The 18,509-nt window shown below is 42.4% G+C and overlaps 1 protein-coding gene across 1 annotated transcript in view; it reads left to right on the forward strand.

Annotated features, from left to right (window-relative positions):
- Nucleotides 1–6,387: 6,387 nt before the first annotated feature.
- LOC139409989 (reticulon-4 receptor-like) overlaps nt 6,388–18,509 on the forward strand; it is a 33,260-nt gene continuing 21,138 nt past the window's right edge. Inside the window, exon 1 of the mRNA XM_071155406.1 lies at nt 6,388–6,505. Coding sequence (XP_071011507.1) covers nt 6,484–6,505 — 22 coding nt within the window. The 5' untranslated portion in view covers nt 6,388–6,483. The remainder of the gene's footprint in view (nt 6,506–18,509) is intronic.

The raw sequence follows: 18,509 nt of genomic DNA on the forward strand, positions 1-18,509 counted from the left end.
TCGAAAGTTTCCGGTAATATACACTCCCCTTGCAACCCTCCACTAAGCCATACATATGTCCCTTCTATATTAGGGTTGAGAAGTAACTAAACTTTACATAACCTTGGCTGTTCTAGCCCTTGTAGAAAGAACTCACTGGAAACACATCACTGACATATTGTCATTGTCATGTACACGTTTTGAGTAGCAATCAGAACAAAATGTTTTATTTTGCTTTGTGGCTGAGGATAATTCACGAGGGTAATTATGTTGAACCACTGCTGTATAAACGTGGCAATTTGAGGTTGACGCATCTCTCTGAGCTTCCTTTTTCATTACATTTGAAGTTTAATTAGAAATGCACTCCTGTATAATAGGTCATTTCCATGTAAAAGGACCCATGAGCACCAACATGAGAAGTTCATAGAAACATCTCAAATTGGGTGTCAAATGAAAGCTCAGAGTCTCTATGTTTGAGAAATGCAGGCATCACAGTAAGCACAAACCAGTTAGGTCACCTGCTAATGTCCTCTCTTCCACTTGCATACTGTATGTTCAGCTGATAATGGTTTTCTTTCTCTTTCTGTTGTCTGGTGAACAAAGCAAGACTAAAAACTCGGGACAACGCTCCAACATTTTTAACAGATTTTGGAAAACGTAGTCACATAAAAAAACGGAGGGAGATTTTACAAAAACTCTGTTACCAAACTTTGCATCTGCACAGTTCTTTCAGTAAATGTGTTTTGGTAAAAATGTCTGTGTCAATTGTTAAAGGAAGTCCTTTGTGGACAGAGTTGGTTTGTTAAACTTTGAAATCAATGGGTTTTGTTTGGCATACATTTTAACTTCTTGATTCTACTTGAGACGCATATGTCTCAAGTAGGCACCTGGAAATGCAAATGCGCTACGCTAAATGCTAAATGTACTCGTTTAAACTCAAACCTTGATCAAAATTCACAAGCAGGGTATTGAATTAAAGCTACACTCGTTGTGAACCTAGCCAACAAGTCAGATTTTTAAAATGCTTTTCGGCGAAAGCATGAGAAGCTATTATCTGATAGCATGCACCACCTGAAAATGCATGAATGCGACGTAAACAAAGACTCTGCTTATCCGACGCAGCACAAAACGCAGAAATAAAATATAAAACATTCATTACCTTTGACGAGCTTCTTTCTTGGCACTCCTATATGCCCCATAAACATCACTATTGGGTCTTTTTTTCGTTTAAATCGGTCCATATATACCCAAAATAGCTTTGTATGGAAGCTGTGTCATTCAGAAAAAAACATTGTTTTTAAACGCTGCGTAATTTTTTAAAATTAAAAAAGTCGACGATAAACTTTCACAAAACACTTCGAAATCCTTTTGTAATCCAACTTTAGGTATTAGTAAACGTTTATAATCTATCAAAATGATTACAGGGCGATGTATATTCAATAGCTCCTCGTTTGCAAATCAATGGCTGCCCATGTCCACATTAACAACATCCGGGTGAAGACTGGAAGAAACGGATGCCAGATAGATGGATTTTCCAACAATTAATTCAATTGAAAATGACGACAATGGCGACATCGTGTGGAATTTGTATGAATTGCATGCAGGTCGATATTAAATTCTGTCCTCTTTTAACAACTCATGGAAGTGACTTATGGAAATTATTTTTAGCTTTCAGAGAGCAGTTTTTCTTGCGTTTTTCAATGAAACACACAATCTGTTATAGTCACAGCCGTGATTTAACCAGTTTTAGAAACTTCAGAGTGTTTTCTATCCACACATACTAATCATATGCATATACTATATTCCTGGCATGAGTAGCAGGACGCTGAAAAGTTGCGTGATTTTTAACAGAATTTTCGAAAAAGGAGGGGGTAGAAGTAAGAGGTTTTAAGTGAAAAATGTGAGTCTCAGGGCAAATCTGTTACAGTGGAATTGCCCTCTTCCTTCTTATCTTCCATTGGAGACAGAAATAGGTTCTTACCGGTCACTTCATGAATGATTCTGGATCTTGAGCTACTGTAGGTTTTGTTCATAACATAATAAGAGTCATTTAGCAGATGCTTTATCCAAAGTAACTTACAGTCATACATTTTATGTATGGGTGGTCCCAGGAATCAAACCCACTACCATGGCATTGCAAATGCCATGCTCTACAAACTGAGCTCCAGAGGACCACAATGAGGGGGATCAATCCAGGCATCTGCACAAGGAATTGTCAGCATATTTAAAGAGTATAATTGCTCATAGATGACTAATAAGGTGCTGGAAGGATTGCATAATAAAAGTCTGTGACTTGACTACTAGTTATCAGTCCTTTTGCTGAATGTTTTGTGTCTATGAGTCTCCTGCATGGATGTCTGATGCTAATGCCAAACTGGTGAAAAGAGCAGATGTGACCATCTTTGACTCTCTGTCATTGGCAGATGGCAAGCTTTCTCCTGTTTGGACATGGGCCCATCAGTGTCTTCCACCCATATTGGAAGTCCCACAATGTCAAACACGAATGTGTTCTTTCCTGCCTGATGTATGCACAGAAGTAATTCATGACTGTACACAAAATGTCTGCTCTGGTGAGCTATGCGCTGCTGATGAGCTTAGGAATTATTAATTCATGTTCCTATTGACTTTTTCATCCCCAGATAAGAAGCTTTGGGTTTCTGCTCCCGAACACTGTCTTAAGAATATTAGAATGTGGTGCTGGAGGGTCCATCATATGGCTCTTGCTCAAGTTTACTGTACAGAAAATTGCTTGTCCTTAGAGACCTTTGCTGCAGCTGCTCACAGCTCTTTCTAACAGTAGCAAGATGGTACTACAATCTTAGAAAAAAAGTGATATCTAGAATCTAAAATCCTTGTTGCTTCCAGGTAGAACCCTTTTTAGTTCCTAGTCGAACCGTTTTTGGGTTCCATGTTAAACCCTTTCCACAAAGGGTTCTACATGGAACCCAACATGGTTAAAAAAAAAAGACTTCTCCAATGGGGACAGCCAAAGAAACCTTTCAGAAGCCCTTTTTTCCTAAGAGCGTAGGATGATTTGTGGTTCTAAATAAAATGTTGTTTTTGGAACCTTCTCTTACAGTACATGTCTGTGCCTATTTCCTGATAGTATTGCTGAAGCTGCACCCCAATGCATCTTGGGGAAATGTAAAGTGTTTTTGGAGATGTCTTCAAATAGACCAGGAAAGCTTTCTGAAAGTAGAATGAATAACACTACAAACAGTGTGTCATAGGCACTTCAGAAAGTCTGAATCACAAAGCCCTTTCTGTTTCACCCGCTCCCCTAACGGTTGAAACACCCACAGTAGTTTGCATTGCTCAATCACAGGCTCCGTATATAATTGGGAGTGAGTGGGAGACGGGTCGAGTTCTGGAGATGCTGTGGATAGATCGTACATAAAGAAAACTTGTTTTTGTGACGCAGAGAATACTCAGCTAGACATACAAGCTGAGTCAAAATCCATGAAGTCTGCATGCCTGAGGGCAAAACTTGTAACAATTATATTACCTTCCTTGTGTCAATGTGTAATTTCATGCAGTTTGCTGAAAAATATGACTTTTCTGAGACAAACACGGTAAACAGAGCTTTTCTACTACAAACCAACCAATTTAGAAAAATATAGAACTGTCTGTGCCTCCAAGCTCACAGTAAGCCTAATATCAAAGGACAGTGCATAGAACATTGATATAAGATACAGTAAGTGTGGAATATTTTTTTTTAGCATGTTTCTGAACATAGCAATATCAACAGCATAAATGTATGCATTTTAAAAGAGGTGTGAATAAAGTGTTTGTCTTTTGATAAATACCTGCAGCCAGACATGATTCTTTATTATATGTCTGTAAGTAAATAAGTGCATGTTACAATAGCTGACAATCATATATCAGAAAGGCTGGCTTCGTTGTGACAATTCCATAAGCAGATGAGGGAAAATACCCAATTTATGACCGCATCATTAATTCCTGCCTCAGAAAAATTGACCTGGCAAAAGCTGTTCACTAATGCACAACACAAGTGTGGACCATGTGTCACAGGGATGGGACAAATACAGTACAGACAAAAACTAGAGTGAGCAGTTAATAAACAAATAATAAGCTAATAATTACTTCATATAAACTTCTGTTTGCAAGAGGCAGCAGAGCATGTTACATTTATTGTGCTTGCTGTCTAGTTGCAGTGTGAATGAATGCTTTACAGCCTAGTTATAGCTGTACTGTATGGCAAGAGAGTCAATTTGATACACTGATTGCTCCAGTTAAAATGTATTGGTTGATATGCAGATTGTCAACCTTGAACTGACCTACTGTGAGGAAAAGAGAGAGGTCCTTCATATGACCATGTAGAGTTACTTCCACATTATATTGAGATGCTTGGTGTCTGCCAGATGTTCTTATGTACTGTACACACATTGTTAGGGTAGGCAGGTTTAGACATGCATTTTACAGAAGTCACCACATTTACATACTAACACCCCCCCCCCCCCCCCCCCCATCTTGCAGCTTGCAGACAGCAGGAAGTGTTAGACAATCCAATTAAATGATGAAATGTGAGTATGAGTAAAAAGAGCTTAACATAAGCTATTTGACATTGTCCTGATTCCAAGATGTTAATGAGGTTTGGCTTTCTCGCTGAAAGACAATGCAGTGGGGTGCAGCATATTGTCAGCTTGGAGAGGCAAATTAGCCACATCTCATAAGAAGGGGCGAGAAGTCCCAGCCAATATGGAATAAAGAATGTCTGTGTCATGTGAATAGATGCCAAACGTGACATAGAGACTGATAGCCTAGTGGTTAGAGCGTTAGGCCAGTAACTGAACGTTTGCTAGATCGAATCCCCGAGCTGACAAAGTGAAAATCTGTCGTTCTGCCGCTGAACAAAGCAGTTAACCAACTGTTCCCAGGCCGTCATTGTCAACAAGAATGTGTTCTTTACTGACGTGCCTGGTTAAATAAATACAAATAATACATGCAGAGATTTTCCACCAATTACTCATCCTAACAGATTTCTGCTCTTGTTTTCTTTGGGCTGTACGTTGTCTAGGGCCATCACTGAAACATTCTACTATAACATCAGCACTGTCTTTCTGGAATACACACATTTGATTAATTAAGTGTACATACAAAATACAAAGGGGTTGTGCCTCTCCTTTCACATTTTGTTTACTCCCCTGTATATGTTCTCTACGAAACAAAATCGTTTTCAATCTAGCAGACAATGTGTTAATTTGCATTGCATGAGTTAGGCCTGCTATTATTCGCACACAATGGTCATTAAACACATGGAGCCAAAACAACCATCGATCATGGAAACATGACCAGTAATTACAACTGACAGTCATCTGAACTCCAGGCTACTAGTTTACCCGTCTGAGGAAAGAGTGCGGTGGCTACGTGCGCTGTCCATGGTGCTGATTCGCATAAACACGAGCCCAGGTGGAAAAGCTCAAACATCAATCTCTGTTGAAGTGTGTCACCGATATTCAGAGAAAGGTATATGTTCGTCGTCTCTGTGGCAAACATTGCATGAAGCAGCGACATTGGTTTCTATTTTCCTTTTACAACAATTTGCTGTTCGGAATTGAATATAGGCTTATAAAATCGGGGAGGTGTTCACACACTACCGCTGGGAGGCGTCTCTATCTTAATTTAGAATAGTCTGACAGCGAGATCTCAACCACGAACCACCTATTACGAATATCATATAAGACGTTAGTTTTCTGTCATGTTTCTGTCATTTTCTTTGTTATGTTAAAATGATATGGGTCGATATAAATCAAGAGCACACTGCCAATGCCTATCACGAAATAATCAGAAACAATATGTTCTGCTGTTCATCACATAACGTGCCTGAACAGCGCATTGTCGTTTGTTGTTGGGATCATCCGTTCTATGTGGTTGTTGTCCCATGATATGGGTTCTGACCAAAGAGTGCAGAGAAGTTCAGGAGCACTATGACCTCAGTTACCTTCTCACGTTCACTAAGAACACGACCGCGCGCGCATGCAGCTCCCTCTGCCCTGTCTTGTTCTATGCTGATAGAGCATATCTTTGGATCCCCACCCTCACAAGCCAACCGGCAGTGCACTCATCTAGGATAACTCTACGTTGGAAACTAAACGAAGGACGGTTGGATATATGCCTTTTCCTAACCGTGGATTGCGTTGTGACTGCTGATGGTTTTAATTTTGTAGCCTATTGCCGTTTGGATTGCTGCCACCCGTGCGTTTATGTGGTCCATTTGGAGACGTTCCTTTGGGTTGCCTGTATTCGAATGTAAAAAAAAAAAAGGTTTTGTTTCCCGCGCATCTCTCAAATGACTGAGCGCGGCGTGAAGAGGAGACCGCGTTCTCCACCTCCGTTCTATGTTAAAACCTTGGGCTAAAGTTTTCATGGACGGTGCCCTGGATTTTCCACTGCCATCTCTTTGACCGGGGTCTTTGTTTTTCAATCAGAGAACGAGTATTTTACCACGCACACAAGGGGTGCCTTTTGGATTCTATTTCCAAAATGAAGTCCGTTTTTATCCGAGGTATGTATGTATGGGCTACGTTTACATCAGATCCAAATGTGTTGTTTGTGTGTTTGCTTGCTTGTTTGTCTTTTACATAATGATTTTACATAATGTGATCCATTTGCACAGTATTTTATGGTTATTTGGAGAAAACAATTTTAGACCTGTCAGTGTTTACTACTGTAATAATATAACATGTACCATTTAGCAGATGCTTTAATCCAACGCATTTTAAGGTCACGCATTTTACGTATGGGTGGCCCTGGGAATCGAACCCACGACCCTGGCGGTGCCATCCTCTACCAACTGAGCCAATTTACTGACGTATATACATCTACTTGATTTACAGTTTTCTTGTTCAATGTGTTTTCAATTAGGTGCCATACTTTAACATGTCAATGTATTTTTTTTTTACATTGATCTTTTAAATAGGCTTATATTATCTTGTAATGTTACATAATAGTTACTTGGAACACATAAAACATGCACGGTTAACATGTCATGTTGTTTTATAGGTAAAGCCAGAGTTATTCCAGTTTACTCATGTGACATTCCAAGGGTTCAATTTCTCAGATTTCTCAAAAAAGGGGTTCTGCGCAACGTTTGTTTTCCCTCTCTTTGCCATAAACTTTAAGAATATTGTCCACCATGAGCAATCACCCTTGTCATGCTAAGCGGTTTTGATGGAGACCACCAGAGCTCATGAAATGTATTTATCCACTGCACTGTTCACTGCTCATGTTGTAAGTCAAATTGGATCTAGTCACGCAATGGGGAGTTGGGGATTGGGCAGGGCATGTGTATTACCTGATAGCACAACCTGGTCTCAGAGCATTTTGTATTATTATGTATGTTAATCCAAGACACTCCATTTAGTATATGTTATGTTTCATATGGTATTTTATGTATTAATTTGTAGATGTCCATCACCCATTTCGCATGATATGCTACAAATTACAATTCTTATTATATTTTAAGAATTTGCAAAACTTTCAATATGTTATGAATTTGCAAAACGTACAATGTTACGAATTTGCAAAATGTTCAATATGTTACGATTTTGCTAAACGTATGATATGTTACAAATTCTAGCTTGGTGCTGAGGTGGCTAACGTTAGCTAGGATAGGGGTTAGGGTTAAGGTTAGAGTTAAGTTTAGGAGTTAGGTTAAAGAGTTAAGGTTAGGGTAGGATAAGGTTTAGCTAAAAAGGTTAGGGGAAGGGTTAGCTAAAACGGTTAAGGTTAGGGGAAGGGGTAGCTAAATGGGTTAAGATTAGGGGAAGGGTTAGCTAAAAGGGTTAAGATTAGGGGAAGGGTTAGCTAAAAGGGTTAGGGGAAGGGTTAGCTAAAAGGGTTAGGGTTAGGGGAAGGGTTAGCTAAAAGGGTTAAGGCTAGGTGAAGGGTTAGCTAAAAGGGTTCATGTTAAGGGAAGGGTTAGCTAAAAGGGTTAAGGTGAGGGTTAGGTGAAGGGTTAGCTAAAAGGGTTAAGGTGAGGGTTAGGTGAAGGATTAGCTAAAATGGTTAAGGTGAGGGTTAGGTGAAGGTTTAGCTAAAATGATTAAGATGAGGGTTAGGTGAAGGGTTAACTAACAGTTTAAGTAGTTGCAATGGAGCTAAAAAGTTAGTTGTCAAGTTGCTAATTAGCTAAAGTTGTTAATGGTGAGATTCAAACTCGCAACCTTTGGGTATGGGAAGGGTTAGCTAACATGCTAAGTAGTTGCAAAGTAGCTATAATGCTAAAGTTGTCTGTGATGAGATTTGAACTCTCAACCTTTGGGTTGCCAGACATTTGTTTTATATGTCTACCCATCCAACCCAACCAATCACCATACCTTCATGTTTGCCTTAATTAACCATCTGTCTTATGTAACCATGCCAAATGAATCATAAACTATTTTGAGCGTCTTGGATTTATGTTTACTATGTTACATTTACTTTATGAGACCAGGTTGTGTTGCTTGTTTTGTATGAGTGATTACATGCCTACTTTTACCTTGTCTGTGCATCTGTGATGCCACTGTACGCCTCCAAAATATTAATTTAATATACATGAAGTATGATTATACATAAAGTATGATTCACCACCAGGCCCAGGGAGTGAGGCTGGACCCCTGTCTATCACACCAGGTAGAAGAGTAGAGAAGAACAGCCCTGAATAATTAATAATAATCCTAACCAAATGCCCAGTGTGCTGAAAATACATCAAACGATCCATAGCTCAAAGGAAGCAGAGAGAGAGGGAGAGCAGAGAGAGAGGGAGAGCAGAGAGAGAGGGAGAGCAGAGAGAGAGGGAGAGCAGAGAGAGAGGGAGTGCAGAGAGAGAGGGAGTGCAGAGAGAGAGAGAGAGAGAGGGAGAGAGAGAGAAGGACAGCAGAGAGAGTAGGAGAGAGCAGAGGTTGGAAGTATCTAAGTGTGTGCTAGAAATCTAGGCAGCGAGAAACCAGGGTGCAAAGTGTGCGTGAGTGTGAGAGAGAGACATTTAAAGTTTATTCTCCACATGCACAGAATAAAACATCTATATAATAATACAGAAAATAGCATAGAATTATAAAAAATGCACAAGAAGTACACTATAATAAGTTGAAGAAACAAGAAATGCTAGTAAATACAGGTCAGTACCAGTACCTTATTCAATATGCAGGGGTACTAGAGGGGTTGAGGTAGGTTTATACATACAAAGTGACTGGTAGTAGAATACATTATACATGTAAACAGGGCTGAAAAGTGACGGGTAGCAGGAATATATCAATATTTATGGTAATATACTTTTGTTTTTATTTAACCTTTATTTAACTAGGCAAGTCAGTTAAGAACAAATTCTTATTTACAATGATGGCCCACCAAAATGCAAAAGGCCTCCTGCGGTGACGGGGGATTAAAAATATATAAATAAATACAATATAGGACAAAACACACATCACAACAAGAGAGACACCCAAACACTACATAAAGTGAGACATAAGACAACCACATAGCATGGCAACAACCACATAGCATGGCAATGGCATACTAATGGTAATATATACATGTAATATATTTTAGCTAACCCTTCCCATGACCCAAATACAGTAGATACTCATGGTAATTGCAATCAACAATCAATGAACAGCAGCGTAGGTTTGACGAGCTGTGTGCGTGTGGGTTTAAGTGTGTGGCTTCAGTAATGAGTGTGTGAGTGAGGGTGTGTGTGAGTGTGTGTATGTGAGTACGTGTGTGTGCGTATGAGTAAGAGTGACAGTGAAGGTGTGTGTGTCTGAGTTGGTAGAGTCCTGTGGATTGGCATAGAGTTAGCGTGGATAGTCTATGGGAGAGGGAGAATAGTCATTTTTAACAGTGACATGGCCAGGGAGTCTGAGCCTTGATGAAACGGTACCACATGTCGGACAGGAGCATGGAGAACTGTCCATGTCTCGGGTGGCTGTAGTCTTGGCAATTTTTCAAGGCTTTCTCGGACACTGCCTGGCATGTACATCCTGGATGGCTGGGAGCTTGCCCCCAGTAATGGGTTGGGCTGTTTGCACCACCCATGGTAGGGCTTTCCTGTCGAGGGCGTTGCAGTTGCCATACCAGACGGTGATACAACCAGTCAGGATGCGTTCGATGGTGCAGCTGTAAATGTTCCTGAGGATCTGAGGGACCATACCAAATAATTTCAGCCTCCTGATGGAGAAGAGGTGCTGTCATGCCTTCTTTTCGACTGTTCTGGTGTGAGAGGACCATGTTAAGACCTCAATAATGTGGACACTGAGGAACTTGAAGCCTGCACCCCTGTTTCCTGTAGTCCACGATCAGCTCCTTGGTCTTGTTAACGTTGAGGGAGAGGTTGTTTTCCTGGCATTGTCCTGACATTGCCATGTCTCTGATCTCCTCCCTTTAGGATGTCTCATCGCCGTTGGTGGTCAGTCCTAGCACCGTCGTGTCGTCAGCAAACCTTATGATGGAGTTGAAGTTGTGCATGGCCACACAGTCATGGGTAAACATGGAGTACAGGAGGGGGCTAAGCACTCACCCCTGGGGGGCCCTGTGTTGAGGGTCAGCATGGCAAAGGTATTGTTGCCCACTCTCACCACCTGGGGCCGGCCTGTCAGGAAGTCCAGGATCCAGTTGCAGAGGGAGGTGTTCTGTCCCAGGGTCCCGAGTTTGGTGACAAGCTTGGAGGGCACTATCGTGTTGAACGCTGAGCTGTAATCAATGAACAGCATTCTCACATAGGTATTACTCTTGACCAGATTTAAAGCCTTACTCACATCCACCTCAGAGAGCGAGATCACTCAGTCCAGTGGGACGGTGGAGGCCCTCTTGCATGGCTCGGTGTTGTTTTTGTTGAAGTGTGCATGAAATGCATTGAGTTTGTCTGGTAGAGAAGCATTCATCATTGGGCAAATCACGGCTAAGTCTTCCTTTGTAATCCGTAATGGACTGGAGCCCCTGCCACATGCGTCGAGCGTCAGAGCTTGTGTAATAGGATTCCACCTTGTTCCTATATTGTCCTTTTGCCTGTTTGATAGCTCTGCGGAGGTCGTAGCGGGACTTCTTGCACGCGTTCGTCTCCTCAGTTGTAACATTGTGGTTGGCTGTGATGTGTGCGGTAGCTCTGTCCTTTAGCTTAGCGTGTACCGCTGTGCTGCAAGGTCCACTTACTTCTCTAACAACAATGACTGCCACAGTAAGAACTCCCGGACTCTCTTCTCCACTGTCAGCAAACTACTTCAGCCCCATGATGACACCTTCTCTACTCCCTCCACTGAGCTGTGCAACTAATTTATTCAGTTTTTCAAGGACATGCTCACCAAAATAAACTCATTACTGACTGATCAATCTCCCTCAGCTGCCCCTCCCCCTGTCAACCTCCCAACCGTCACACCTGAAACCCGGCTCCCCGAATTTGTCTCCATTGACTCTCCCTACAGTATATCTCAAAACTCATCATGTTATCCAAGACTACAACTTGCTCCCTGGGTCCTTTCCCCAGTCTTCTCATCAAAGCCTGCCTGCCTTCCTGCCTACTCTCTTTCCATCACAAACATTGTCAACCTCTCCCTCGACCACGGAACTCTCCCCTCCAACTACAAAACAGCTGCAGTCACCCCCATCATAATAAAACTGGACGCCACCATCCTCAATAACTTCTGCCCCATTTCCAACCACCCCTTCCTTGCCAAGACTCTGGAACATACTGTTGCCTCCCAATTACAAACCCACCTGCTAATCAACAACGTGTCCGAACCCCTCCAGTTTGGTTCGTGTTGGGTCCCTTACTCTTCATTATCTACATCCTCCCTCTTGGTCAGATCCTCCATCACTTTATCCTTGACTTCCACTGCTATGCCGATGACACCCAGATCTACCTCAGCACCAAATCCCTCCTCAACCCGCCTATGACCCACATTGAATCCTGCCTCTCTGCAATAATAACATGGATGCAACAAAACTTTCTTAAGCTCAACAGTGATACAACGGAACTCTTCCCAAATCCACCCTCACCAAAGCTGGCAACCTCACCCTCCCATTGACGACACGACTGTTTCTCCCTCCCTTCATGCATGCAATCTTGCCATCATCTTGGACAAATCATAATTTTTCCACCACCGCAACATTGCCAAAGTCAGGTCCTCCCTCTCCCGTCCTGCCGCTGAAAACCTCATACATGCATTCATCTCCTCCCGTCTTGACTACTGCAACTCGACAACTCTCCAGCGTTAACCCAAGCTCCCTCCATAAGCGCCAGATGGTTCAAAACTCTGCAGCCCAACTTCTCACCCACACTTGGTCCTGACAGTGAACTGCACTGGCTCCCTGTCTCCCAACGCGTTGACTACAAGATCCTCTTTCTGACCTACAAAGCCCTTCACCATCTTGCCCCGATGTACCTCTCAGACCTTTTTTCCCCCCACCAATACACATGCACACTCCGATCCACCACAGCAGGTCATGCCCAGGTTGAAGCTCCATAGTTTCGGCGACATGGTCTTTTCCAGACTACCTCCTAGGCTCTGGAACTCCTTCACTATCCATCACTATCTTTCAGTGCCTCCTAAAGCCCCACCTCTTTGACAAGGCCTGCCCTTAAGCTCCCCCTCCCCAAATACACTCCTCTCTTCACCATACTGAACTGCACCTAAATCAAACCATTACCATACCATTACCCTGAACCGGGTTCATTTCCTAACCCCAATCACGCCCCTTACCCTATCCCTGGTTTGTATCCAGATCCCAACCCTTCCCTCCCCATACATCATACTCTTTCCCTTCTTTGAGACTACCTCTCTCTTTTGTTTATGTTTTGTTTAGTCTGATGTTTTGTTTTGACTACTGTTTTGCTGTTTTTCTTTTTAATTTCTACAATTGTAAAGCGACTTAGGGCCCTTGAAAAGCGCTGTATATTCGGAAAGTATTCAGACCCCTTCCCCTTTTCCAAATTTTGTTAGGTTACAGCCTTAATCTAAAATGGATTGAAAAATGTTTTTCCTCATCAAGCTATACACAATACCCCATAATGACAAAGCAAAAAAAGGTTATTAGAAAAATAAAAACAGAAATACCTTATTTACATAAAAATTCAGACCCTTTGCTATGAGACTCTAAATTGAGCTCAGGTGCATCCTGTTTCCATTGATCATCCGGAGCTGTTTCTGATTGGGGTCCACCTGTGTTAAATTCTATTGATTGGACATGATTTGGAAAGGCACACACCTGTCTGATTAAAGTACCAACAGTTGACAGTGCATTTCAAAGCAAAAACGTAGAGCTCCGAGGCAGGAATGTGCCGAGGCAGATATCTGAGGAAGGGTACCAAAAAATGTATGCAGCACTGAAGGTTCCCAAGAACACAGTGGCCTCCATCACTCTTAAATGGAAGAAGCTTGGAACCACCAAGAATCTTCCTAGAGCTGGACGCCCTTCCAAACTGAGCAATCGAGGGAGAAGAGCCTTGATCAGGGAGGTGACCAAGAACCCAATGGTCACTCTGACAGAGCTCCAGAGTTCCTCTGTGGAGATGGGATAACCTTCCAGAAGGACAACCATCTCTGCAGCACTCCACCATTCAGGCCTTCATGGTAGAGTGGCCAGCTACTCTTCAGTAAAAGACACATGATAATCCCGCTTGGAGTTTGCCAAAAGACACCTAAAGACTCTCAGACCATAAGAAACAAGATTCTCTGGTCTGATGAAACCAAGATTGAACTATTTTGCCTGAATGCCAAGTGTCTTATCTGGAGGAAACCTGGCACCATCCCTACGGTGAAGTATGGTAGTGGCAGCATCATGCTGTAGGGATGTTTTTCAGCGTCAGGGACTGGGAGACTAGGATCGAGGGAAAGATGAACGACGCAAAGTACAGAAAGATCCTTGATGAAAATCTACTCCAGAGCACTCAAGACTTCAGACTGGGGAGAAGGTTCACCTTCCAACAGGACAACGATCCTAAGCACACAGCCAAGACAATGCAGGAGTTGCTTGGGGACAAGTCTCAATGTCCTTGAGTGGCCCAGCCAGGTCCCGGACTTGAACCTGATCGAACATCTCTGGATCGACCTAAAAATAGCTGTGCAGCAACCCTCCCCATCCAACCTGACAGAGCTTGAGATGATCTGCAGAGAAGAATGGGAAAACTACCCAAAGACAGGTGTGCCAAGCTTTTAGCATCATACCCAAGAATAATCGAGGCTGTAATCACTGCCAAAGGTGCTTCAACAAAGTACCGAGTAAAGGATCTGAATACTTATGTAAATATGATATTTACACCTTTTTCTGTTGGTACATTTGCAAAAAAATCTAGAAATCTGTTTTTACTTTTCATTATGGGTATTGTGTGTAGATTAATGAGGAATAAAAACAATTTAATCAATTTTAGAATAAGGCTGTAAAGTAACAAAATGTGGAAAAAGTCAAGGGGTACTGCACTCTCAGTCCCATGTACACTATATACAAAAGTATGTGGACAGCCCTTCAAATTAGTGGACTCTGCTATTTTAGCCACACACGTTGCTGACAGGTGTATAAAATCAAGTACACACTCACGCAATCTCCATAGCCATACAGAAGAGCATAGGATGCCACCTTTCCAAAAAGCCAGTTCGTCAAATTTCTGCCCCGCTAGAGCTGCCCCGGTCAACGGTAAGTGCTGTTATTGTGAAGTGGAAATATCTAGGAGCAACAACGGCTCAGACAAGAAGTGGTAGGTCACACAAGCTCACAGAACGGGACCGCCGAGTGCTGAAGCGTGTAAAGATCGTCTGTCCTCAGTTGCAACACTCACTACCGAGTTCCACACTGCCTCTGGAAGCAATGTCAGCACAAGAGCTGTTCTTTGGGAGCTTCATGAAATGGGTTTCCATGGCCGAGCATCCGCACTCAAGCCAAAGATCACCATGCGCAATGCCAAGCTTCGGCTGGAGTGGTGTAAAGCTCACCGCCATTGGACTCTGGAGCAGTGGAAATGCGTTATCTGGAGTGATGAATCACGCTTCACAGTTTGGCAGTCCAATGAACAAAGCTGGGATTGGCAGATGCCAGGAGAATGCTACCTGCCCCAATGCATAGTACCAATTGTAAAGTTTGGTAGAGGAGAAATAATGGTCTGCGGCTGTTTTTCATGGTTTGTGCTAGGTCCCTTAGTTCCAGTAAAGGGAAATCCTAATGCTACAGCATAAAATTACATTCTAGATGATTCTTTGTTTCCAACTTTGTGGCAACAGTTTGGGGAAGGCTTTTTCCTGTTTCAGCATGACAATGCCCCCTTGCACAAAGAGAGGTCCATACAGAAATGCTTTGTCGAGATCGGTGTGGAAGAACTTGACTGGCCTGCACATGGCTCAATGGAAGTGAGTCCCTGAAGCAATGTTCCAACATCTAGTGGAACGCCTTCCCAGAAGAGTGGAGGCTGTTATGACAGCGAAGGGGGGACCAACTCCATATTACGGCCCATGATTTTGGAATGAGATGTTCGACAAGTAGTTGTCCACATACTTTTGGTAATGTAGTGTGTTATTATTATTATAATAATTATTGTATGCTTACTTGTGGGTTGAGTAACAGTGGTCTAGGACACTTTCGCCCCTAGTGGCAAAGGAGACGTGTTGATAGAAGTTGGGCATTATGTGTCTTACATGCTGACCACACCACCTGTGTCTCGTGAAGAGACATCCCCATTCCTCACTGGATTTCCCTGAATCCAATGTCTTGTCCGTTCGGTAAATGGAGAATCTTTCGAGTTGGAGAGTCATGGGGGTTATCTTGTACGAAAGCCATCCTTCAGAAAAACAGAGAATATTGTAGTTATGAGTCTCGTTGGTAGCAAATCCACGATTGGAGGTCATCCATCTTTTTATCAAGTGACTGGCCAAAACAATAGAATAGAGAGAAGTGGTAGCCGGTTATACCTTAACCTTATTCTCATCAGGATGCCCACTCTTCTGCCTCGGCATTTCCTATTGGTTAGTCCAAAGATTGGGTCGAAGGTACACATAGAGCCCAGGGCAGAAGTCGAAGTTGAAACCGGAATTTAGGTTATTGTTGATCATAAAAAATGATAGTGGACACATTTTGTGCAAAAACAGTAAAGATAAACACCAAAAGGATAACAAAATATTTAAATTGGGTCAGAGCTTGCAAGAGGGCAACCATACAGTACGTCGCCATCTTCAGAGAGAGAGAGAGAGAGAGAGAGAGAGAGAGAGCGCGAGAGCGAGAGAGGGAGAGAGAATGTAAGAGAGAGAGAGAGTGAGAATGTGAGAGAGAATGTGTGTGAGAGAGAGAATGTGAGAGATTGCTTACAGGGTGTTGGGATTAGAGGCATGTAGAATACTTGAGAGCAGATATTGAAAACCATGTTATGAAGTAAGAGCAAAGATGAGACAAGAGACAGAGGATTGAGGAAGAATGGATATCTGGAGTTATCTAGAGTTTGTTGTGTATAAAAAGTGTCGGAGGCATTTTGCAATATGACAAGCATGACAGGTATAGCTAGTCTTAGTTCCCTATAGTGTGCACAGTTACACTTTGGTCTGTAGGAAGAGAGAGAGTAATTATCTGGTCTCCACTGACAATTGTTATAAATCGTATAAGTAGTCTTGTTCATTCTTATCTATTGGAGGGAAGACCTTGAGAACAGTCTGCACTGTAAATATAGCATTTTTTGCTAGTGAGAACAAAGCATGAATCCTTTCCTATCCAAGAAAATAATCAGAATTCCTTTGTTACGGCTCTGCTGTGTTTGTTCAGCTTTAAAGATCAGTCAGATGCTCTTACGATTTGTTATGTTGAGTGGAAACATCAGTGTTTTAACACCAGGAATGTAGCCAGCAGCTTAAAGGTAAATCCTTCCCTAAACCTATCACCTCTAAAAGGTTGAGCCGGTGGTCATAACACTCTGCAGAGCATGATATTCCTATAGGAGAAACACCTACGGACACGTTCACAGATCCTCCTGCTATAGTGCTCCTGTACGTCAACCACTCTCCCTCTACAGCTCAGCACACATAAATCAACATCCAAATTGTCTGGGGCAGCCAGCCTCATTTATTGAAATCCATTAGCTACGCCTTTGGCCTTAGCTAAGACGTAATTGAAGAAGGGTTAGATACATTCCTGTGTGTGAGCATGGTGTGGGTGGGCCCCTTTCATTAGCTCGCTGGAGACTTTATGGTTCAATTAGTTGTGGACATGGAGGGGGCGGGATCTACCATTAAAGGGGGTGGGAAAGTGGATGGTTAGGTGGTGGTTTATTGGTGGAAGGCATGTGCTGCTCATTATTCTGCGTGTTGTAGAGGATGGGAACAATGGCTTGGTTGATTGATAATTGAGCCAGATGGAGGCAGCCATTTTAGAGAGGAAAAGTGTGTGGCAGATGTGCATCTTCAACTAGATCACACAGACCTGCATGGGTAAACCTGCATTTTCCTTTGCTTGGATATTGTAGCGTAAAGTCACAGATCATTGTCTGTGCTGTAAATGGTTTCCTCATACACTGAACAGTGTGGATCAATGGATATTGAATGACACTGATGGGATTTACTGTGGTTAGAACTCATTTTGGTTCATGGTACATCCATGTTAATAGAGGCAGAGCTCTGTGATGCAATGAGGCGTTTTGGGAGAGTAAACTGGTCTATGAGAGTGTTATGATGATTATGACGTGATGATGATGATGATGCTGATGAAGACATAGACGCATGTGCCAGTAAGCCAATAATCAGTGTTTCAATAAATAAGTAATGCAGCATTGAGACTAGCGTTCAAACTTGTAAGTGCTATCTACAGTGGCTTGCGAAAATATTCACCCCCTTGGCATTTTTCCTATTTTGTTGCCTTACAACCTGGAATTAAAATATATTTTTGGAGGGTTTGTATAGTTTGATTTACATAACATGCCTACCACTTTGGAGACGCAAAGACAAAAAAACAGAAAACTTGAGCTTGCATAACTATTCATCCTCCCCCCCAAAGTCAATACTTTGTAGAGCCACCCTTTGCAGCAATTACAGCTGCAAGTCTCATGGGGTATGTCTCTATAAGCTTGGCACATCTAGCCACTGGGATTTTTGCCCATTCTTCAACATTTAAATGTTTCCCTTTTAACCACTCAAGTGTTGTTTTAGCAGTATGCTTAGGGTCATTGTCCTGCTGGAATTTGAACCTCTGCCCCAGTCTCAAATCTCTTGAAGACAAACAGATTTCCCTCAAGAATTTCCCTGTATTTAGCACCATCCATCATTCCTTCAATTCCGACCAGTTCCGCAGTCCCTGCCGATGAAAAACATACCCACAGAATGATGCTGCCACCACCATGCTTCACTGTGGGGATGGTGGTCTCGGGGTGATGAGAGGTGTTGGGTTTGCGCCAGACATAGCATTTTCCTTGATGGCCAAAAAACTCAATTTTAGTCTCATCTAACCAGAGTACCTTCTTCCATATGTTTGGGGAGTCTCTCACATGCCTTTTGATGAATACCAAATGTGTTTCCTTATTTTTTTCTTTAAGCAATGACTTTTTTCTGGCCATTCTTCCGTAAAGCCCATCT

This window comes from Oncorhynchus clarkii, chromosome 5, assembly GCF_045791955.1.
Source record: "Oncorhynchus clarkii lewisi isolate Uvic-CL-2024 chromosome 5, UVic_Ocla_1.0, whole genome shotgun sequence".
Classification (NCBI taxonomy): domain Eukaryota; kingdom Metazoa; phylum Chordata; class Actinopteri; order Salmoniformes; family Salmonidae; genus Oncorhynchus; species Oncorhynchus clarkii.